The 25,007-nt window shown below is 43.7% G+C and overlaps 1 protein-coding gene across 6 annotated transcripts in view; it reads left to right on the top strand.

Moving 5' to 3' along the window:
• Positions 1-25,007, top strand: part of LOC118393558 (amyloid-beta A4 precursor protein-binding family A member 1) — a 105,494-nt gene that overhangs the window by 70,050 nt on the left and 10,437 nt on the right. For 4 of the 6 annotated variants that reach the window (XM_035786321.2, XM_035786323.2, XM_035786319.2 and 1 more), the window contains 4 exons: positions 2,238-4,085; positions 16,653-16,763; positions 22,510-22,549; positions 23,240-23,385. In XM_035786321.2, the coding sequence (XP_035642214.1) occupies positions 2,331-4,085; positions 16,653-16,763; positions 22,510-22,549; positions 23,240-23,385 (2,052 nt within the window). In that variant the 5' untranslated portion in view covers positions 2,238-2,330. Of the gene's footprint in view, positions 1-578; positions 701-2,237; positions 4,086-16,652; positions 16,764-22,509; positions 22,550-23,239; positions 23,386-25,007 lie in introns of those variants that run through there. The other 2 variants (XM_035786322.2, XM_035786320.2) reach the window with 2 other exon arrangements.

The raw sequence follows: 25,007 nt of genomic DNA, 5'->3' as shown, positions 1-25,007 counted from the left end.
AACACTTATGGGAGATTCTGGAGCGACGCCTGAGACAGGGCTTTCCACCATAGCCATCAACAAAACACCAAATTACTTATGGAAGTATGGTGTCGCATCCCTCCAATAGGGTTCCAGACACTTGTATAATCTATGCCTAGGTGCATTAAAGCTATTCTGGCTTGTGGTGGCCCAACGCCACATTAAGACACTTGATGTTGGTGTTTTCTTTATTTTGACAGCTATCTGTAGGTGCTCCTTTGCTAGTTGTTCACACTGTATATGGATGCAAGTCTGCGTCAGGGACTGATGTGTGTTCAATCAATCACAACAACTATATGTGTGCATGTGCCTCCCTGTGTGTGTATATTCATCTAAAAGCAACCTCCTAGATTTACAGAAGATCTTTAACATTCTGTAGTAAGTCAATTGATAGCAGTAAGTCTTACTACTTCAGCAGTTTCTCTCTCTCTCTCTCTCTCTCTCTCTCTCTCTCTCTCTCTCTCTCTCTCTCTCTCTCTCTCTCTCTCTCTCTCTCTCTCTCTCTCTCTCTCTCTCTCTATCCCTCCCTCGCCCTCTGGACTGTCACAGTGTTGTGGTTTCATTCCACCGCAGCCTCTCCTGATGTAGCTACCTTCATTTGGATATACAGCTGTTATGTTTCTCTCTTTTTTTGTGGACTGCCTCTATCTATATTTTTTCCTCCCTCTTGCTGTTGTGGGTAAGGACTGCCAGGTCCCGAGGGAGAGGGTGTGTCTGTGTTTGTATGTCTATGTGCGTGTGTTTGAACATGCGTGCGTGCATGAATACACTTGTGTGTGTGTGTCTGTACGTGTGAATGTCAGCCTGCATGCCTGTGCTTGTATGCCTTGTGTGTGTGCCCACAACACTTTTGTGTGTGCCCGCCACACTTCTGTGTGTGCAAGTGTGAGGTGGTTGCTAAGCAGGAACAGAGAGGAGAGGAAAGGTAGTTTCCTTGTTGCTGCAGTCTGAACACCTCACCTAGTTGTTGTCAAGGGAGACTATCACCATGGTTACCACAGATGTGCGCTCTGGCTGTGTGCGTGTGTAGTTTTAGATCCTTTCTTTGCTAATGAGATGGGGTGTTAGCCCTTGACTGACTGATTCCCATGCTTCATTGTGAATGAGAGAAAATCCTTCTCATCTACTCATTATGATTCAACAGAGTCTCTATTCTCATTCTCTGGTGGTCTTCTGCAACCAAATACTAATTGTTGGCAGTTATTAAATGAATATTCCTTTTTGATTGATTGACTATAGTAAAGAGTTGGAAAGTGTTTGTGGAATGAAAACATAGGGCTATGATCATTCTATTGAATGCAGTCCAGTGATGATGTCTGATTTAAAAGCTTACATTTAAAGAAAGCTTTGACCAATCTGGGTTATGATATGATTAAAACAGAGGCCCTACATTCCTTTCAATGTTTTACTGAATGTGTGATGTTAGTGGTGGTAGTCATACATCGTTTGGAGTTGATATTTCTCCTCCCTGTTACACTTTGATTTCTACTCATGTCAGTTTTCCTCTGGGACTGTGTGTGTGTGTGTGTGTGTGTGTGTGTGTGTGTGTGTGTGTGTGTGTGTGTGTGTGTGTGTGTGTGTGTGTGTGTGTGTGTGTGTGTGTGTGTGTGTGTGTGTGTGTGTGTGTGTGTGTGTGTGTGTGTGTGTGTGTGTGTGTGTGTGTGTGTGTGTGTGTGTGGCATTCTCTCTCTTCCAGAGCTGAAGACGTTAGCGCTTACATTCTCTCTCTGTCTGCTGTGGCTCTTGACAGCACAAAGTGGGTCAATGTCACACACACACACGGTGTCTGTACCTGTTTTGTAACCAGCTATAGAACCGGAAGAGAAGAGAGAAGAGGCTAGACCTCCAGGTGGTCTTTATGACAGGAAGAGTCTGGATCTGGGGAACGTTCTGTGTGGGTGGCTGTGTGTGTTGGGCCTGGGGAGTGCACTTTGCTATGAGGGGTGAGGGGAGAAGGAAGGAGCCTCAACAGGTTGCTAAACAAGAAGTTCTGAGGTCTATGATCTAGAGATATCACTGTGGTCCAGCTGTCTCATACTTTATGGCATTAAAGACTCAATACTGTGACTGTTTCACTAATGTAAAACTGTGTTTTTTTTTTACTAATAAATAGTTCTTATTGAACTTCCGTCCTCTACGAGTGACTTAGTACCTTTTGTTGACTATGTTTTAGTTTGTAGTAGCATTGTAACTCTCCTCTCTTTCTTTTCTCTCAGAAGCCCTTCCACGGAGCTGCCTTTCTCCCAGACGGCAGGCGATGCATTCCGCCTAGACTCTCCCCCTCGTTCCCCGACCAAACCGAGGCAGCCATGAACCCCGAGGAAGTGGAGCATGGCCAGGAGCTGATTGAGCACGTAGAAGCCGACCTGCCCCCTCCTCAACGCCGTCACCACGACAACCACATTGCCACCAACAACGGTCGACCCCGGCAGCCTAGCAACCACAGTAGTGAAAACAACAACCACCCTGCTCCCCGCTACAGGAGATATAATGAGGCTCCTGGCGCAGGTGGCAGCAGGGTCAGAGGGGCCCCACAACGCAGGTCAACAGAGGAGCCAGAGGCGGAACTTCACCTGGGGGCCCAGTCCCTTCCCCAACCCCAGCAGCAGCAGCAGGCCCAGGGTCAGTCACAGCCCATCTTGCGTCCTGCAGTGACACGTTACCGCAGACAGGGGGACAGCGAGGCCCGGCTCAGAGCACAGCAGCAGAGACACATACAGAGACAGCAGAGAGAGGCTGAGAGGGTACATCAACAACAACAACAACCTCTGCCAGCCCCACAACCTGTTCACTCTCTACCCCCAGAACGAGAAGAGCCAGAGGAGGATGAGGAGGAGAGAGGGAGATATAGAGAGAGGGAGACAGAGGGGGATAACTCTGCGTTAGGCCGTTCGGCCAGCACGGAGAGTGCTTTCCACACACACACAGACCGGGCGGAGGGCGACTGCGTCATGGCCCTAGATCTTGAGGCAGAGGACGAGGGCGGTACTTATGAGGTGATGCTTCGCCCAGAGGCGGAGGGATACACAGAGAGCGCTGAGTCAGAGCAGCACCATCCCCACCCTCAGCCCAACCTGAACCTCAACTACCCCCCTCAGCCCCCTCCCTTACCCCGGGAACCCCTACCAGACGTTGGGAGACCCCACAGTCAGGAGGAGGCAGAGGAAACCCTGAACCCTGGTGGTGGTTACTCTAACTACGTTTACACCCAACCTCTCAACCTCCATGGGGGAGGGGCCAGGGTGCCGGGGGGACAGGACAGCAGCGTTGAGGAAGGGATGGAGCCTAAAGACGAGGCATATTCTGAAGCCTACCACTACTCCCTGACAGAACATGTGTATGAGGAGATCAGCGACGCCCCCTCTGCTGCTGCTGCTGAGGGGGCAACTCCTACAAATGCCAACGAGAACCTCCAGCAGAGAAAGGCGGCGTTCCGTCTGTTTGAGGGGGGGGACGGGGGCGGGGACTACTGGCAGCAGGAGGCAGTGGGGTCGAGGCTGCACCACTACGACGAGCGCTCGGACGGCGAGTCAGACAGCCCTGAGAAGGAGGCGGAGTTTGCTCCGTACCCGCGGGCAGACAGCTGTGACCAGGACGGTGAAGAGGACATCAACATGATCGTAACGGAAGTCAGAGAGAGTTCCAGCTCTCAGAGTCTGGAAAGAGCTGCTGCTGGGTTGGGGGAGGGAGGAGACAAAGAAGACATGATGAAAGGAGGAGAGGAAGAGGGAGACTCTTACAACTCCCAATCCGACGCCCCCACAGACTCCAAACATCCCAAGGGAGAGATGGAAAGAGAGGGGGATGAGAGAGAAGGAGAGGGCGTTCCAGCCCCAGCAGACAGTCCCTCTGAGGACTCGTCTGGGGTTCGTAACAGTCGTGAGAAAAGAGACGCCATCACCCTGGCCATAAAGGACATCAAAGAGGCCATAGAGGAGGTGAAGACCAGGACGGTGAGGTCACCCTACACCCCTGATGAGCCTAAAGAACCCATCTGGGTGATGAGACAGGACCTGAGTCCCACCGCTGAGTGTTGTGACCTGCAACCCTCACTAGGGGGCGACGTGAGTACTGGTTTGATACAGACTAACACTAGTGGGTGTGTGTTGGTTTTAGTCACCTCACCTGTGTGTGTGAGTGCGTGTGCGCGCGTGCGTAAATGTGTGTGCATGTGTGTGGTCACCTGACACACTGTAATGAAGCTGGTTGCTTAATAATGATGTAATTCTTATATACAGTCGATAGCATCTTGAGTTACAACCTCAGACTGGTCAGGACAGGAAAGAAGAAGGGTCTCTTAATAGTCTGGAGTGGCTTCCTTTCCTTCCCTGGTCTTCTTTCTCTATCTTTATTTATATGAAAAGACAAGATAGGTGAGAGCAATATGGGGGATGCTCACTATGAAATTAGCTCGTCTCTCCAGTTCTTTCAAATCAGTACAATAGAAGGAGAGGAGGTAAGGAAAAGAGATATCAACTTTAGACTATTGAGATACAGCCTAGGAAAAGGTTTAGTTGTATTTCGAATGTATTGGATCAAGTTCCAGAAAGGCAACAGCAGAAGAGCTGAATAACACATATCCTTCTGGTTTCAAGACCACAAGATTAGACTCCCCCTTCTTCCTCTCTCCCTCATTTATCTTTCTCTTTCCCTCTTTTCTGTCTCACCATCCCCTTCTCACTTCATATCTCTATAATACGTCATCTCCCCTTTTCTCTTCCCCCTCCCCCTCCCCCTCTCATTATCCCTCTTCCCCTCAGAGGGGTTGTTTGTCACATACTGGTTTTGCTTTCTGAGTGGTGGCTGTGAGGACAAATGATCCTCCTCCCCTCACCGTTTGACTGCTGCAGTAGCTATAGCGTGGGTAGGTTGGTTGAATCGTTTGACCAGCGGTCTCATGTCATCAGTATTCCTCCTAGCTCTGTGGTTGCACGCCACCTTTCCTCTCTTAGCTTCTCCACTACACAGTCAGCCTTGCAAATGGAGCTGTCTTCGCCTGCCAGACCTCGACAGCCTGACACTGATAAGAGGGGGGAGGGGGTAGAGTGTAGGTTAAGAGATGAAGAAAGAAAAGGGGAGGATGGAGAAGCGAGCATGAGAGACAGAGGGAAGAGTCGGAGAGGATTGCTGAATTCCGGAGTGCGAATTATACCGTGACATTCAGGGGTCACTATTTTTTTCACGGGACCTCCTATGTTTTCAGAATGTTTTTTATGGGCCTAATAGTAAAGACGTGGGCATGTTCATTTAATTTGGAATAAGCATTTATTTAAAAAATGTACCACTGTAGCAGTACAAATTGCATTTTAAACAAATAGGAGAATAGTTCAATTAGCATTATTTAGAGACCCCCCACCCCACCAAAGTTAGACTTTGTTGCATTTAGGGAGACTCCAATCTCATTCAGGGAGATGGCATGCTGATGTCAAACAAATCAAATCAAATGTGATTTGTCACATGCGCCTTACCGTGAAATTCTAACTTTACAAGCACTTAAACAACAATGCAGTTCAAGAAATAGAGTTAAGAAAATATTTACTAAATAAACTAAAGTAATAAAAAAAATATATATATAAAAAAAATCATCAAGTAACACAAGAAAATTACATAACAATAACCCAACCCCTGTTACAGCGGTTCCGGTACCGAGTCAATGTGCAGGTTGGTCGAGGTCATTTGTAAAGTGAATATGCATAGATGAGTAGCAGAGTGTCAATGTAAATAGTCCGGGTGGCCATTTGATTCATTGTTCAGCAGGGGTAGAAATCTTATGGCTGCAGGGGCACTATTGAGTAGCTTGGATGAAAGGTGCCCAGAGTAAACAGCCTACTCCTCAGTCTCAGTTGCTAATATATGCATTTTATTATTAGTATTGGATAGAAAACCCTCTGAAGTTTCTGAAACTGTTTGAATGATATCTGTGAGTATAACAGTACTCATATGGCAGGCAAAAACCTGAGAAGAAATCCAAACAGGAAGTGAAAAATCTGAGGTTGGTATATTTTCAAACCATTCCCTATTGAAATCCCATTGCGATATGAATGAAGAGGGCTTCCACTAGATGTCAACCGTCTATAGAAATTTGAATGAGGCTTCTACTGTGTTGTGGGACTGACTAAGAGGGGAATGAATCAGACTACTGGCAGAGAGCCAGTTCCAGGTCACGTGCCGCATGATATCTTCCTGCGTTCCGTTCCTCCTCAAGACACAAAGGAATTCTCCGGTTGGAACATCCTAATGATTGATTCTGTACTTAGTTTGAAATGTTTCTTCAACCTGTAATATAACTTTTTGATAGGTGTACCAACCAAAAGTAGCTAATTGGACATAAATAATGGACATTATCGAAAAAAATCAAGCATTTATTGTGGACCTGGGATTCCTGGGAGTGCATTCTGATGAAGATCATCAAAGATAAGGGAATATTTAGCATGTCATTTATGGTTTATGTTGACTCCAACATGGTGGCTAATTTGACTATTGTTCTGAGTGCTGTCTCAGATTATTGCATGGTTTGCTTTTTCCGTAAAGTAAAAAAAAAAAATCTGACACAGCGGTTGCATTAAGGAGAGGTATATCTATAATTCCATGTGTATAACTTGTATTATCATCTACATTTATGATGAGTATTTCTGTTGAATCGATGTGGCTGTGCAAAATCACTGGATGTTTTTGGAACTGGTGAATGTAACGCGCCAATGTAAACTCAGCTTTTTTAAATATAAATATGAACTTTATCAAACAGAAAATACATGTATTGTGTAACATAAAGTCCCATGAGTGTCATCTGATGAAGATCATCAAAGGATAGTGATTCATTTTATCTCTATTTGTGCTTTTTGTGACTCCTCTCTTTGGCTGGAAAAATGGCTGTTTTTATTGTGGTGTGGTTTGGTGGTGACCTAACATAATCATTTGTGGTGCTTTCACTGAAAAACATATTTGAAATCGGACACTGTGGTGGGATTAACAACAAGACTACCTTTAAAACAGTATAAGGTACATACATGTATGTTTGAGGAATTTTAATTATGAGATTTATGTTGTTTTGAATTTGGCGCCCTGCACTTTCACTGGCTGTTCTCATATCATGCCATTAGCGGGATTGCAGCCCAAAGAGGAGCATTTTGGTCCTAGACTTGGCGCTCCGCTTCCTCTGACACCGCCTAGTATATAGGTCCTGTATGTCAGGAAAGGGGGAATACCTAGTCAGTTGTATAACTGAATGCCTTCAACTGAAATGTGTCTTCCGTATTTAACCCAGCCCTTCTGAATCAGAGAGGTCCGGGGGTCTGCCTTAATCGACATCCATGTCTTCGCTACCCGGGGAACAGTGGGTTAACTGCCTTGCTCAGGAGCAGAGCGACAGATTTTTTACCTTGTCAGCTCGGGGATTCAATCCAGCAACCTTTCGGTTATTGGCCCAACACTCTAACCACTAGGCTACCTGCCACCCCTGGGCCATACGCACTACCCTCTGTAGTGCCTTATGGTCAGATACGAGCAGTTGCCATAACAGGTGGTGATGCAACCGGTCAGGATGCTCTCGATGGTGCAGCTGTATAACCTTTTGAGGATCTGAGGACCCATGCCAAATCTTTTCATTCTCCTGAGGGGAAAAAAGGTGTTGTCGTGCCCTCTTCACAACTGTCTTGGTGTGTTTGGACCATGATAGTTTGTTGGTGATGTTGACACCAAGGAACTTGAAACTCTCGACCCTTCTCCACTTCAGCCCCGTCGATGTTAAAGGGGGCATATCCGGCCCTTCTTTTCCTATAGTCCACGATCAGCTCCTTTGTCTTATTTACATTGAGGGAGAGGTTGTTGTCCTTGCACCACACTGCCAGCTCTCTGACCTCCTCGCTATAGGCTGTCTCATCGTTGTCGGTGATTAGGCCTACCACTGTTGTGTCGTCAGCAAACTTAATGATGGTGTTGGAATTGTGCTTGGCCACACAGTCGTGGGTGAACATGGAGTATTAGCGTGTGCCTTCATGCACGGTCGGGGACGGGGGCTGGTAATGGGAGGTTGGTGGGTTGAGGTGGTGGGGAGAGGGGGGTGGGGGGTTTACACCACTGGAGCTCTTACTCTTCTGTATAACTACCCAGGGGGCATAGTAGTGATGAGAGTGACTCGTGGATGGATGGGCACTTTTCTACTGTCACGCTAGCCTGAGAAATCCCCTCCGAGTATAAAAGACTGTTCCTCTTCAAAAGGGGAAGGAATGATGGAGCGAGATTCTTTGTACTCACTCAGACCTCTGGAGACAACAACGGACTCATGTCTGGGAGCAGGCAGTCATTTGGGTTTTAGTAGAGTCACGCAACACACACACAAACACATTCAAGCTTATCATATTATCCAAAAGGTGTGCCGCATGAGCGGTGAGCTGAGGTAATGTTTGTTGACTTTTAGTCACAAGAGCCTGACACTGTCTAGAGATGTGAGGAGTTGATGCCATTGTATCAGATCACACGCATCCCCTGAGAAGGTCAAAGCCATCAGCATAGTGGTTTATCACATGCGCGCACACACACGCACGCACGCACGCACGCACGCACGCACGCACGCACGCACGCACGCACGCACGCACACACACACACACACACACACACACACACACACACACACACACACACACACACACACACACACACACACACACACACACACACACACACACTACATTTAACAAACAGAGCCCTGCTAGATTACTGTCTGTCTCCTATCCTGTTGTTGAGACTCATTAATTAGCTCTGTTTGTCTTTGATTAATTTCAGACAGCACAATGTACATCTGGTTTAGAGCCAACCACCAGCTCTCATGGAATTGCTGCTGGTACTAACGTTGTTATTGTGAGTGAGTGAGTGAGTGAGTGAGTGAGTGAGTGAGTGAGTGAGTGAGTGAGTGAGTGAGTGAGTTGAGTGAGAGAGACTCCACTGTATTCACCAATTACACTTAATGAACTATAGGACACAATACAAACCCATAACCCAAAAAAGCCTGTTGGGTTGATGGTATCCTAAATGAAATTATAAAATATACAGACCACAAATTCCAATTGGCTATACGTAAACTCTTTAACATCATCCTCACATCCGTACGACAGACCACGTATTCACCCTGCACACCCTAATTAACTAACAAACAAATGCTTCTCATGCTTTGTTGATTTAGAACAAGCTTTCGATTCAATTGCAGCACCTAGATCTTCTGCACAGATTCTGCCAGACCTGGGCCATGACAGTAAATCTCAATAAGACATAAATGATGGTGTTCCAAAAAAGGTCCAGTTGCCAGAACCATGAATACAAATTCCATCTCGACACCGTTGCCCCAGAGCACACAAAAAATATACATACCACGGTCTAAACATCAGCGCCACTGGTAAGACAAGGCAAGAAGGGCCTTCTATGCCATCAAAAGGAACATAACATTTGACATACCAATTAGGATCTGGCTAAAAATACTTGACGTCTGGGGTCCGCTCACCAACCAAGAATTCACTAAATGGGACCAACACCAAATTGAGACTCTGCATGCAGAATTCTGCAAAAATATCTTCTGTGTACAACGTAAAACACCAAATAATGCATGCACAGCAGAATTTAGGCCGATACCCGCTAATGATCAAAATCCAGAAAAGAGCCATTAAATTCTACAACCACCTAAAAGGAAGCGATTCCCAAACCTTCCATAACAAAGCCATCACCTACAGAGAAATTAACCTGGAGTAGAGGTCCTTAAGCAAGCTGGCCCTGGGGCTCTGTTCACAACAACAAACAGACCCCATAGAGCCCCAAGACAGCAATACAATTAGACCCAATACTTGACACATTGGAAAGAATTTACAAAACATCTGAGCAAACTAAAATGCTATTTGGCCCTAAACAGAGAGTACACAATGGCAGAATATCTGACCACTGTGACTGACCCAAAATCAAGGAAATCTTTGACTATGTACAGACTCAGAGAGCATAGCCTTGCCATTGAGAAAGGCCGCCGTAGGCAGACATGGCTCTCAAGAGAAGACAGGCTATGTGCACACTGCCGTACAAAATTAGGTGGAAACTGAGCTGCACTTCCGAACCTCCTGCCAAATGTATGACCATATTAGAGACACATATTTCACATGTTTCAATCTATTTAACTTAATTTGGCAATTTAAACATATGTTTTCCATGCCAATAAAGCCCCTTAAATATATCAGAGAGAGAGAGAAAGAGAGATGGGTTAAGACTGTGCTAATGACCTTATGCGTACTGTACTATAGTGTCATTTACTTCTCCTTTCTGGCAGTTTCCCGTTCATCAGAAGAACATGTTATTTTTGCCGTCCCCAGGATTATTTATTTAGTGTAGATGAGAGAGAGAGAGAGAGAGAGAGAGAGAGAGAGAGAGAGAGAGAGAGAGAGAGAGAGAGAGAGAGAGAGAGAGAGTGAATAATTCAGAGGGTTTCCGATAACATTGAGGAGAGCCTGTTTTCATCCACTGCAGGCCTCTGTCTATACACAAACACACAGACACACACACACCCCTGTGCCTTTCTGACAAGTCCATTGTGAATTCTGATAGCGTGTGAAACAGGAGTAGAGCAGAGCTCAGACTCGGTACCAAGCCACCAGAGACTGTAGCTACATTACCACCACAGTACCTTGAGAGAAGGTTAGCTATTTTACCTCATTCAGGTTCTGTAGCCACTAGGTAGTGTCTGTCTGTGTGTGTAAGTTAAGTACAGTCTGCGTCATAGTTTGACCGTTGTTCAGGCTCAAAGTATGGAGAACTTCTGGGATTTCCTGGTAGACCGTCTGCATGAAAACCATGGAAGCCAGGTTTGTTTGGAGTGAACATTAGTGTGGTTTTGGTGGATTTATACCAAACATTCCTCCTATGTTGTTAGGTGTTGGACCAGGACTTATTTTTCTATGGACTGTGGATTCGGGCCAGTTTTCATTGTGGGAATAGTTTTCCCTTCAATTTGTCTTAATGTCTAAAATGTATGACAGGTGAGCTGTATGAATGAAACATCACTGAATATTGTTGAAGAATATTTATGAGTCAACCAAGGTGTGTTTTCTGTGCAGAGAAGTAGCTACTGGAACTATGGGCATTGGGCAATGGAGCATCGATGGATAGGAGCGCCCACATAGATAGAGAATCAATAAACAGGCCATAGATTAGTGCTATATTAATTTCTATGGAATGATAAGCTTCAATTCATCGAGCGTTCCAAATAGTGCATCCAATATGGCCGCCGATGTGGTCATTGCTTTGAATTGGAATATCCATTCTGTTAATTGCATTTCTACGAGCTTCCAGGGACAAGATAATGATGTGTGGAAGAACTTTACTGACCTTCACAGAACCCTGACCTCAACCCCATCGAACACCTTTAGGATAAATTGGACCGCCGACTTCGAGCCAGGCCTGATCACCCAGCATCAGTGCCCGACCTCACTAATGCTCTTGTGGCTGAATGGAAGCAAGACCTCGCAGCAATGTTCCAACATCTAAACTCAGAAAAAAAGAAATGTTCTCTCACTGTCAACTGTGTTTATTTTCAACAAACTTAACATGTGTAAATATTTCTATGAACATAAAAAGATTCAACAACTGAGACATAAACGGAACATGTTCCACAGATATGCGACTAACAGAAATTGAATAATGTGTCCCTGAAAAAAGGGGGTGGGGGGTCAAAATAAAAAATAACATTCAGTATCTGGTGTGGCCACCAGCTGCATTAAGTACTGCAGTGTATCTCCTCCTCGTGGACTGCACCAGATTTGCCAGTTCTTGCTGTAAGATGTTACCCCACTCTTTCACTAAGGCACCTGCAAGTTCCCGGACATTTCTGGGGGGAATGGACCTAGCCCTCACCCTCCGATCCAACAGGTCCCAGACGTGCTCAATGGGATTGAGATCCGGGCTCTTTGCTGGCCATGGCAGAACACTGACATTCCTGTCTTGCATGAAATCACGCACAGAACGAGCAGTATGGCTGGTGGCATTGTCATGCTGGAGGGTCATGTCAGGATGAGCCTGCAGGAATGGCACCGCATGAGGGAGGAGGATGTCTTCCCTGTAACGCACAGCGTTGAAATTGCCTGCAATGACAACAAGCTCAGTCCGATGATGCTGTGACACATCGCCCCAGACCATAACAGACCCTCCACCCCCAAATCGATCCCGCTCCAGAGTACAGGCCTTGGTGTTACGCTCATTCTTTCGACGATAAACGAGAATCCGACCATCGCCCCTGGTGAGACAAAACCGCGACTCGTCAGTGAAGAGCACTTTTTGCCAGTCCTGTCTGGTCCAGCGACAGTGGGTTTGTGCCCATAGGCGACGCTGTTGCCGGTGATGTCTGGTTAGGACCTGACATACAACAAGCCTACAAGCCCTCAGTCCAGCCTCTCACAACCTATTGCGGACAGTCTGAGCACTGATGGAGGAATTGTGCGTTCCTGGTGTAACTCAGGCAGTTGTTGCCATTCTGTACCTGTCCCGCAGGTGTGATGTTCGGATGTACCGATCCTGTGCAGGTGTTGTTACATGTGGTCTGCCACTGCGAGGATGATCAGCTGTCCATCCTGTCTCCTGTAGTGCTGTCTTAGGCGTCTCACAGTACGGACATTGCAATTTATTGCCCTGGCCTGATCTGCAGTCCTCATGCCTCCTTGCATCATATCTAAGGCACATTCGCACAGATGAGCAGGGACCCTGGGCATCTTTCTTTTGGTGTTTTTCAGAGTCAGGAGAAAGGCCTCTTTAGTGTCCTAAGTTTTCATAACTGTGACCTTAATTGCCTACCGTCTGTAAGCTGTTAGTGTCTTAACGACCGTTCCACAGGTCCATGTTCATGAATTGTTTATGGTTCATTGAACAAGCATGGGAAACAGTGTTTAAACCCTTTACAATGAAGATCTGGGAAGTTATTTGGATTTTTACTGATTATCTTTGAAAGACAGGATCCTGAAAAGGGGAAGTTTATTTTTTTGGTGAGTTTAGTTGAAAGCCCTCCCAGAAGAGTGGAGACTGTTATAGCAGCAAAGGGGGACCAGCTCCATATTAATTTATATTATTTTGGAACGAGATGTAGTGCATTTATATAATCTATCTTATTCTACTCTTTTCCCCTCTGGTTTCCCTTCCCTTTCTTTATTTTTTCCTCTCTCTCTCTCTCTACCCCTCTATCTCTCTCTCCCCTTTCCTTCTCCTCCTTCTTCTCCTCCTCCGTATCCCCAACTCTCTCTATCCCTCTCTCCCCCTTCTCTCCCCGCTCTCTATCCCCCCTCTCGCTGTCGCTCTCTTTCATTCATATTCAGATTGCTTTATTGGCATGAAATACAATTTGTAGATATTGCCAAAGCAGTATAGTGGTACAGCATTTCAGTAAATACAGTACAATGCAATGAGGATAATGAAATAGTTAATTTCAATAATAATAATACATATAATAATAATAATACACTTGAGAACCGTACCCGACAAGATGTTTCCCCATCACTTCCACTAATTGGGGAGTGAGGAAAATGCTATAAATGAAGAGGACTCAATGTATTTTGAAAGCAGAGTTTTTGAGGATTATAATAACACACATTTGATGTCTATTGCAAGATTATGTTATAAGGCATTTATTGCATCAAATGTTTTTTTTTATTCAACAGAATAGAGTATTCTGTTAACTATTGTGTGTGTGTTCTACTGAGGATGGGCCTCTGGGACATAACACTGACAGGAGATTTACGGTGTATTTTGGGTGATAAAACCTAAAGAGCATTCCAGAGCATGAGTTAATGTTTCTGTTCTATACCGTACCAGGGAGAGATGGTTCCAGTTTGGAGTCGGAGGACCAGACACTGGTCTATACAATGAAAACTGTTGCCACAGCAGATACTGTCTGCTATGTATTATAGGTATCTTTCATACACATCTTAACCTTGTGACCCATTCTATACATCTGTTTTTCGTCATGTAGGTTGAAAGGGGTGTAATCTATAAAATACCTTTGTACTTTTGTCTCGCCGCTCTCAACGGATCATCAGAAACGTTGATTCGTCGCCAAGTCATTGCTATTGCAAAGCTCTCACTGTTAAAGATTTAGCTTAAGTATGACTCTGACTTGTGTGATAAGTTTGTCTCTCCTCATTTGATAGTAAAGAAATGAACCACCACATTTCATACAAGCTAGCCAAACACCCTGTCCAAAAGTGCACTTCACATTTCCATATCATAAAACTCATGTCATGTACAGTGTCAATGCTTTTTTAGCACTATGTTTGATGTACAGTTACAAGATGACATGGCATCATATCCTGGCTTGTTCTGAACAGAAGGAGCCTATGTTTGTCTATTGTGAAGAACACGCACCTGAATGCACTAATGAATCCTTTCTCTGTGTATCAAAAATGACGATTTGTTTCTCTGAATTACCTTGTGAAAGCCCTACAGTAACACTCTAAGATCATATTTTATAACTTAAGCTAGTCACGTTGGCAATTGAACAGAACAAGCTTTCAATCGATGCCCACCTGATCCAGATTGCGATTTATAATGAGCCGTTTTTATGGGTTGCGTAAACAAGCAACAATAATTGTGTGATGGCGGAGATGCAGGGTTGTGTTCCAAACAAAACAACTAGAAATGTGCTTTGCTCGAGTTCCTCAACGGCACAGCTAGGAGAGATCAAAAAACACCTTTAGTTGAAGACTCTTCTTTGAGTCATAAAAGTGCATTGAAATGACTTAGGAACTGTGCACACTTTGGAGAGGAGTGTGGCCACTTGGAGACACCAGTTAGTCCTCTCACTCAAACCCTTGTAATTGTTTTGTCTTGTGTTGCACCTACAGTACCCCACATTTACCACGAATATAGCAAAAAGTACAGTAAACGTAAAATGCACATTAGATCAATAGTTTAATGTTTGGATTCAGTCTTGTGTCAGATGGACTGTTGTGCCTGTAACTTTGGTCTAATAATATCCCCATAATCTCCAAACTGTTTTAATTGCTTCCATGCTTGTGCATGCATTTGCTTTTCATATTTCTTCTGTAAGAAACATTTCAATTTATCCCTATCTATATAGGCCAATTCTCACGAGTGTAAAGGGTTCAGACAGTCTCTGGCTGTCGATATCCCAGAGCTGTTTTACACGTAGCGTTGGTTGGCGTAGCGTTGGTGACATCAAAGGCATGCGCTGTAGTTTTATTTTTATTTATTTTTTACATGTAAGCACATCGTTAGCTTTTTACTTTTTTCAATTAAATAAATGCTTTCAAATTCTCAAATAGTGATGTAAACTGATGAAGATTATTCATAGAAAAAAAAACGTATAAAATCTCCTAATCCTGTGTTTATCACAGACCTTATTTTCTGCATTTATCCAAATACCCTCCAAGAACCCAATTAATTTCTTCACAGGCTTTGCCCAACGAGCCATGGCGGAGCCTCTGTAAAGTGCCTACAAAAGACGGCATTACAATTGCTCTCAATGGTTGTTGGGGTTTAATTCGTCTGCTAAATGACTAAATATCAATGTAATTTGTCGCTTTTTATATGGGGGTTTCGAACCCTTGGTTCCAAGTACCAGGGAAGCAGCCACTCTCCAAATCCTGGTTGAATAGTTTTAATTAGACATCCTGCAGCTCAGGAGCACTGTGTTTAACCATTTCATTCCTGATGCTGTCAGGGCCACATGCCTTTCCAGGTTTTAAGGCTTGTATGTTTGAAAGTTCAGCTCGTGTAATTTGGTAGTCAATTGGGTTCTGGTTGTTTTTAATGAGGTTTTTCTTGGATATCTCTCTGTTTTAAAGTAAGGTCTTCTTATGATATTATTCCATAGAGACTTTCAAAATGATCTTTCCAGATGTTGCCTAGATCATTCTTCTGTTCTCCTTTTAAGCCATTCCATTACTCCCAGAACTGGTTTTCATAGTTTTCAAAATGCTTCCGTTTCTTACATCTTAGGTTTTGCTTGTATTCTTTAAATGTACCACAATATTCTTGCTGAATCTTGTGGTTGGTAATGTTTTTTATTTGATAAATATCCTTGAGTTTACACTCGGAATCTAACCATTTCTCTTTTGAGGTTTTCAACTAGAATGCTTTTCCTTTTGCATAAATGTGTTTTTGTGGCAGCTATCAAAGCCAAATTTAAGTCAGGGAGGTTTGGGCTATATGTACTCGAAAGGAAATCATTGATACAGGTTGTCCAAATGTCCAAATACTGTATATGTTTATTACCCTAAGGGTCTACACAGTCAGGTTCGGAACTTGCTCTAGCATTAAAATCCCAACACGAAAGCACATTTCCATCAGCTTGGAACTGGTTGGTTTCTCTTTGGAAATTATCATAAAACTGATTTTGAGTGAGAAGCATAGACTGCACATACAGTACATGTAAATGATTGTCACTAAGGACCGTGCTTTTGTTGAGTTTGAACCAAATGTGGGTGTTACCCTTATTGATTTGGTTCAGTGAAAGGTCTTGTATACCATATGACCAATCTTTCCACGGCCCTGCTCTGTTTTATGTTTTTATGTTTGAATGATGGAAGTAAAATGAGCTTTCTCTCTATCTCTCTCTCTCTCTTCCTTTCTCTCTCTTCCTCTCCTCACTCTCTCTCTAGTCTCCAGGTTCAGACTCTCAGGCCTCTCCTCAGGGGGCGGAGTCTTCAATCCGGACACCCATGCTTGAAGGGAGTGAAAGCTTCGAGTCTCCACCGCTTTCCACTAAAGAGGTGTTTTTGTGTGGATGTATTTGTCCATGTTATGATACTTACCAGGCATTCTGACAAATCAAAATATCACTGCATATAGGACCGTTGCGGTGACCATATTACCGCAACACCGGCAGTCATGTCATGAACACAGTCAAATTCCACATAAACGTTGAGTCATGGTAATCTCCTATTATGCACTCTGGACATGCTTTGGTAGTACCCAAATCACTAACAACCATCAGGTCGCTAATGGTTTAGCACTCAGAGCTCTTATTGTCCCTCTAACCACACTGAGACCAATGGGAAAATCAATGGAAAATAACATCAAACACTTATTTTTTAAATTTTATTTAACCTTTATTTAACTAGGCAAGTCAGTGAAGAACAAATTCTTATTTACAATGACAGCATAGGAACAGTGGGTTAACTGGCTTGTTCAGGGGCAGAATGACAGATTTTTACCTTGTCAATTTATCATCAAAATACTATCATGCTTTTAAAACCCACCATTAGGTAAAACATTTTGACCTCACTGTGATGATCAAGTTGAAGAAAGAAGTTCAACAACTGAGTGGAAAACATGGTCGTTGTGGATGTTGTTTCAGAGCCGAGCACAACGAAATGTGTAGAACAACCAAATGCATATTAGAGCTTATGCATACGCATATGTCTAAATGCAGTTGAAGTCTGACGTTTACATACACTTAGGTTGGAGTCATTAAAACTAATTTTTCAACCACTCCACAAATTTCTTGTTAACAAACTATAGTTTTGGCAAATCAATTAGGATATCTACTTTGTGCATGACATAAGTATTTTTTTCCAGCAATTGTTTACAGGCAGGTTATTTCACTTAAAATTCACTGTATCACAATTCCAGTCGGTCAGGAGTTTACATACACTAAGTTGACTGGGCCTTTAAACAACTTGAAAAATTCCAGAAAATGATGCTTGGCTTTAGAAGCTTCTGATAAGCTAATTGACATCATTTGAGTCAATTGGATGTGTATCTGTGGATGTATTTCAAGGCCTACCTTCAAACTCAGTGCCTCTTTGCTTGACATCATGGGAAAATCAAAAGAAATCAGACCTCAGAAAAAAATGTGTAGCCCTCCACAAGTCTGGTTCATCCTTGGGAGCAATTATCAAACGCCTGAAGGTTCCACTTTCATCTGTACAAACAATAGTACGAAGTAGTACGAAGTATGAAAACCATGGGACCATGCAGCCGTCATACCGCTCAGGAAGGAGACGCGTTCTGTCTCCTAGAGAACGTACTTTGGTGCAAAAAGTGCAAATCAATCCCAGAACAGCAGCAGAGGACCTTGTGGAGATGCTGGAGGAAACAGGTACAAAAGTCCTATATCGACATAACCTGAAATGCCGCTCAGCAAGGAAGAAGCCGCTGCTCCAAAACTGCCAGAAAACAGCCAGTTTACGGTTTGCAACTGCACATGGGGGCAAAGATCACACTTTTTGTCCTGTGGTCTGATGAAACAAAAATATAACTGTTTGGCCATGATGACCATCGTTATGTTTGTAGGATAAAGGGGGAGGCTTGCAAGCCGAAGAACACCATCCCAACCGTGAAGCACAGGGGTGGCAACGTCGTGCTTTGCTGTAGGAGGGACTGGTGCACTTCACAAAATAGATGGCAACATGAGGGAGGAAAATTATGTGGATATGTTGAAGCAACATCTCAAAACATCAATCAGGAAGTTAAAGCTTGGTCGCAAATGGGTCTACCAAATGACCCCAAGCATACTTCCAAATTTGTGGCAAAATGGCTTAAGGACAACAAAGTCAAGGTATTGGAGTGGCCATCACAAAACCCTGACCTCAATCCTATAGAACATTTGTGGGCAGAACTGAAAAAGTGTGTGCGAGCAAGGCGGCCTATAAACCTGACTCAGTTACACCAGCTCTGTCAGGAGGAATGGGCCAAAATTCACCCAACTTATTGTGGGAAGCTTGTGGAAGGCTACCCAAAACATTTGACCCAAGTTAAGCAATGTAAAGGCAATTCTACCAAATACTAATTGAGTGTATGTAAACTTCTGACCCACCGGGAATGTGATGAAAGAAATAAAAGCTTAAATAAATAATTATCCTCTATTATTCTGACATTTCATATTCTTAAAATAAATTAGTGATCCTAACTGGCCTAAGACAGGGAATTTTTACTATGATTAAATGTCAGGAATTGCGAAAAACTGAGTTTAAAAGTATTTGGCTAAGGTGTATGTAAACTTCCGACTTCAACTGTATGAGCCCAAGTCACCCCCAAAAAACAGAATTCAAATAATGATTGTGCTGTTATACAATACATATCCTAATAGTCTATCACATATTAGCATGGCAAAAAAACGTAGTTTTTAGTACATAACTGGTCTAGCCTATACTCTGAAATTAAACATATTCTAGTAATCACCTTAGAATGTGGACTGTATTATTATGCATACTTGATGGACTGGTTGGCTTAAATTACGCTCAAAACTGTAACGGCGTTCTTCGTTTGTCGAAAGAGAGTCGGACCGAAATGCAGCGTGGTGGTTACTCATGTCTTTAATGAAGAAAAACGGAACGATACATGAAATAACTAATAAATACAAAAACAACAAACGGAACTATTACAGCCTATCTGGTGAACACTACACAGAGACAGGAACAATCACCCACGAAATACAATGTGAAACCCAGGCTACCTAAATACGGTTCCCAATCAGAGACAACAAGAATCACCTGACTCTGATTGAGAACCGCCTCAGGCAGCCAAGCCTATGCAACACCCCTACTCAGCCGCAATCCCAATAACTACAAAACCCCAATACGAAATACCACAAAATAAACCCATGTCACACCCTGGCCAGACCAAATATATAACGAAACACAAAACACTATGACCAAGGCGTGACAAAAACGTTCTATCCGTGAATATGGGAGAGAACTTATAGGCAGAGGCGATGCTGTTTGTTGTGCAGGGTGGCTTACAAAGTTAACCTACAATTATGGTGAATTTGTATTTGATTTTGAATAGCCTCGATAGCTGCAGGAACATGGTTGTCGAGCCCATGGCATAGAGATGTTGGGCGGAATATCACCTGTCGCGCAGTGAGAGTCTGCATGCTTCTCAAACAGTGTTTGATGCTTGAAGTTAAATTATTTTTCTTATAAACCCAGACGAATATATATGCAATCCTGTGTGAAAACAGAGTTTTGGTGGTTGCCACTAAAAAGAAGAGGATCCTAGCTGATACTATATTTATTTCTCAGCTGCTTTGCTATAAAGGCGGAGTAGCATACACGGCATGATTTAACTGGGGGAAAGGGGCCATTCGCTATTCGAGTGCATATGGATGCTATGTATTTTGCCCCTGTTCCTGTTCCTACCCATTTCATAATGGGCCATTCTAAACAAATTTAAGATGAAATTAAATTGAGAATAGTCTGATGGGTAAAAATATGATCACCCGATGAAAGAACAGGGTGTGTAGCCAGAGGCAAAGCTTTTTTTTTTAGACTTTTTCAAATAGTCAATAGCCTATAGCTGCATCATGTTTTGATTTCTAAGACAGTCTGAGGTTTGTTTCATTCACAACTAAATTGACAAAATAACTCTAAATCTGGGCATATAGGACCTGTTTCAAATGCTAACTTTTAAGCTCACAACATACATTTACATTACATTTAAGTCATTTAGCAGACGCTCTTATCCAGAGCGACTTACAAATTGGTGCATTCACCTTATGACACCCAGTGGAACAGTCACTTTACAATAGTGCATCTAAATCTTAAAAGCGGGGGGTGAGAAGGATTACTTATCCTATCCTAGGTATTCCTTAAAGAGGTGGGGTTTCAGGTGTCTCCGGAAGGTGGTGATTGACTCCGCTGTCCTGGCGTCGTGAGGGAGTTTGTTCCACCACTGGGGGCCAGAGCAGCGAACAGTTTTGACTGGGCTGAGCGGGAACTGTACTTCCTCAGTGGTAGGGAGGCGAGCAGGCCAGAGGTGGATGAACGCAGTGCCCTTGTTTGGGTGTAGGGCCTGATCAGAGCCTGGAGGTACTGAGGTGCCGTTCCCCTCACAGCTCCGTAGGCAAGCACCATGGTCTTGTAGCGGATGCGAGCTTCAACTGGAAGCCAGTGGAGAGAGCGGAGGAGCGGGGTGACGTGAGAGAACTTGGGAAGGTTGAACACCAGACGGGCTGCGGCGTTCTGGATGAGTTGTAGGGGTTTAATGGCACAGGCAGGGAGCCCAGCCAACAGCGAGTTGCAGTAATCCAGATGGGAGATGACAAGTGCCTGGATTAGGACCTGCGCCGCTTCCTGTGTGAGGCAGGGTCGTACTCTGGGGATGTTGTAGAGCATGAACCTACAGGAACGGGCCACCGCCTTGATGTTAGTTGAGAACGACAGGGTGTTTGTTGTCCAGGATCACGCCAAGGTTCTTAGCGCTCTGGGAGGAGGACACAATGGAGTTGTCAACAGTGATGGCGAGATCATGGAACGGGCAGTCCTTCCCCGGGAGGAAGAGCAGCTCCGTCTTGCCGAGGTTCAGCTTGAGGTGGTGATCCGTCATCCAAACCGTAGTCTGGCTTTTTCATGGCTGTTTTGGAGCAGTGGCTTCTTCCTTGCTGAGCGGCCTTTCAGGTTATGTCGATATAGGACTCGTTTTACTGTGGATATAGATACTTTTGTACCTGTTTCATCCAGCATCTTCACAAGGTCCTTTGCTGTTGTTCTGGGATTGATTTGCACCAAAGTCTGTTCATCTCTAAGAGAAAGAACGCATCTCTACTTGCGTACTATTGTTTGTACAGATGAACGTGGTACCTTCAGGCATTTGGAAATTGCTCCCAAGGATAAGCCAGACTTGTGGAGGTCTACAATTTTTTCCTGAAGTCTTGGCTGATTTCTTTTGATTTCCCATGATGTCAAGCAAAGAGGCCTGGGTAGGCCTTGAAAAACATCCACAGGTACACCTCCAATTTATCAGAAGATTCTAAAGCCATGACATAATTTTCTGGAATTTTCCAAGCTGTTTAAAGGCACAGTCAACTTTGTATGTAAACTTCTGACCCACTGGAATTGTGATTCAGTGAATAAGTGAAATAATATGTAAACAATTACTTGTGCCATGCACAAAGTAGATGTCCGAACCGATTTGCCAAAACTATAGCCACTTCATATGTGCACTCCGCAATGGGAAAACATCCTTTCTATTTTTTTCAGCTTACTTCAATTATATTATTCTTACAATAATATAATATAAAATCATGGCACAGGACTGATTCGATATCTTGTCTGCTTAAATGAACTAGCCTACGGGCATGGCGCATAGCCAGATAACATACAGTAGGCAGACTGACATTCGGTTCTTTTGAAATACATTTTCTTCATATAATGTTTCTTTAGGCCTGCCTAAAATAAATAATGGATTTATTGTGATGGTGTATATTAAATGGATTTATTAGACTTTTTAAAATGCAGATGCTCCAAAGGCGCGCATCACCGGCTTGTACGCATAGAGGCCTGAAGATTGTAAACATGTTTATGTTAATTAACCGGTAATTACCGTGAGACTGGCAGTCATTTGCGTGACAATAAACCGGCTAAGAAAATGTCATGACCCGCAAATGCCCAGTGTGTCAACCAACGTTTGTCTGTCTTTCACCAGTGTCCTGATAGTGCTATGACAGTGTTATAATGACCATGCCTGTGTGACCCGTCAGTAACGTGTTATCTGTCTTCTCCTCTGCACCTGCAGTCCAGGAGAAGCCTGGCCTCCTTTCCTACCTATGTAGAAGGTAAGACTTGCTCCTGGCTCCTGGTCTTTACGTCCCTCTCTGCTTTAATTCAGTGGGCCGCATTTTGCCAGTGCAGAATATATTTGAGAAGCGGTTCTCTCCAGTAAATGCTTGGGTGATTTAGCTCTGTGGGGGTGATGTGCAGGCGTGCATTTAGTACCAGATCAGCATTTTTAAATGTCATTGGAGGGCTGAATGAGAGGTAAGGAAAATTAGAGACAGAGAAAGGGCCTCTAGTGCACCAGTCAAACGCTTCAGTGCGGTCTTTCTCTCACCTATTTCTCTCTCACACATACACATCTATCTATCTATCTATCTATCTATCTATCTATCTATCTATCTATCTATCTATCTATCTATCTATCTATCTATCTATCTATCTATCTCACAAACACACCCACCCACCCACACTCTTTATCCTTCCCTCTTTACTCATGCATTCTGTGTGCTTTAGCTCAGTAGGAGCATTGTGTCTCTAGTCTCTCTAGCTCTGTGTGAAGCACAATGACATTCTGGTGACACATACACACACACTCTCTCTCTCTTTCTGTCTCTCACTACGATGTCCCAATCAAACCAACTGTTCTAATTTCTGCATCTTTAGAGTTGAAGCCTTCACGAACATGTTAAGATTCAAACCGTATATATATTCCATGGCACATCATGGCATTTTAATCTTCCTCCTCCCAGTCCCAGGTCCATGTGACCCAGAGGACCTGATCGATGGGATCATCTTTGCCGCTAACTACCTGGGCTCCACCCAGTTGCTGTCTGACAAGACCCCCTCCAAGAACGTGCGCATGATGCAGGCCCAGGAGGCTGTCAGCCGCATCAAGGTGAGGAGAGAGACTAATTCAAATGTTTTTCTTTGCTCGCAATGATGTGATTGAAAATGCTAGTAGACAGTACAAATTATTTTCTTACAGAGGAACTTCTGGATAGATCCCATTTTAGTCATTTAGCAGATGCTCTTGTCCAGAGCAATAGGAGCAATTAGGTTTAAGTACCTTGCACATCCACAGAATTTTCACCAAGTCACCACGGGGATTCGAACCAGCGACCTTTCGGTTACTGGCCCATCGCTCTTAACCTAGGCTACATGTCGCCCAACCTGATTCCATCCTGACCTTGTACTGGATTATGTTTTCTACCTGGTAATGGATAATATCTAATAACCTGTTTTTAATACTGTCTGATAACACACCGGTCAAAAACTGGTTGCATCAGCGTTGTTTCCACATCATTTCAACAACAAAAAATCTATCGGATGATGTTGAATCAACGTGGAAAACTGATTGGATTAGCAAAGTCATCAGTGTAAGGGAATTTGTTTTTCACCCAACTTTTAACCTAAATCCAATGACATGGTGACATTTTTTGTTGATTTCACGTTAAATTCACATTAGTTGACATCTCAACCAAATGTAAATGAAAACTACATGTTGAAATGACATCTGTGCCCAGTGGGAACGTACTGCTTTATAACATCTTTATCACAAGTGATCAAATCGATATCTGTTTTGAATAGAAACATGTTCTATGCTATGTACGAACCTGAATGTGTAAAAAAGGTCAAGATCTCACATCAGTACATTTCTACCTATAACTGTGTCACTTCCATAGAGAATAATAGAGAACTATAGTGCCCAAAAGCTTGTTTTAGCTTGGCCTGTGCTATTGAGGCCTTTCCCCATTTTGAAGTATTCAACTGGGTGGGAAGGCAGATCACATAATTCCATCTAGGTCATCAGAAGGGATCAGACAATTCATTATACTTGAGTAAACATTCCATAACTGCAGGTGGCAGTAAATTGCCAACCTTGGCTTTATATCTGTTCAAACAACACACTTCAGGTGGCTGTGTGCACCCTTTGAGTTTGTTTAATTGACTACTTCAAAATGGAGATGTCCTCAATCGCGCTGCCCATGCGCTCACAGATGTCATAATGGGACAGATACAATGAAGAGTCCTCTATCATTCTCTATGGTCACTTCCCCTCACTCACTTTCTGTCACATGACCTGAGTCTTCCTGACATCTTCCTGGTTTATCAGCCTCCTGGCGCACCTCCAGCCCATAGCCCACACTGTAGTGACTCAGCATTTTACAGCCCGCCTGATCAAAATGCACTGAGCTGTAGCCCATAGCCTCTATCAGCCCATACATACTGTATACACACCCAGAGTATGTTTTCTGTTACTCCTGTTCTCATCAGACAGAGCCACCATAGCACCTCTGCATGTTCTACTATCTACCATCTAGTGGCCCCAAAAAAATTGCGGCTGGAGTCCTAAGTCGTATATTGGCCTTTCTCTTGCATTTCAAAGAAGATTGAACAAAAACATTTTTGAAAACGGATGTTTTTTCTTTGCATTATCTTTTACTAGATCTAATGTGTTATATTCTCCTACATTCATTTTACATTTCCACAAACTTCAAAGTGTTTCCTTTCAAATGG

This window comes from Oncorhynchus keta, chromosome 14 (genome assembly GCF_023373465.1).
Source record: "Oncorhynchus keta strain PuntledgeMale-10-30-2019 chromosome 14, Oket_V2, whole genome shotgun sequence".
Taxonomy (NCBI): domain Eukaryota; kingdom Metazoa; phylum Chordata; class Actinopteri; order Salmoniformes; family Salmonidae; genus Oncorhynchus; species Oncorhynchus keta.
This window is presented reverse-complemented; position numbering and strand designations above follow the sequence as displayed.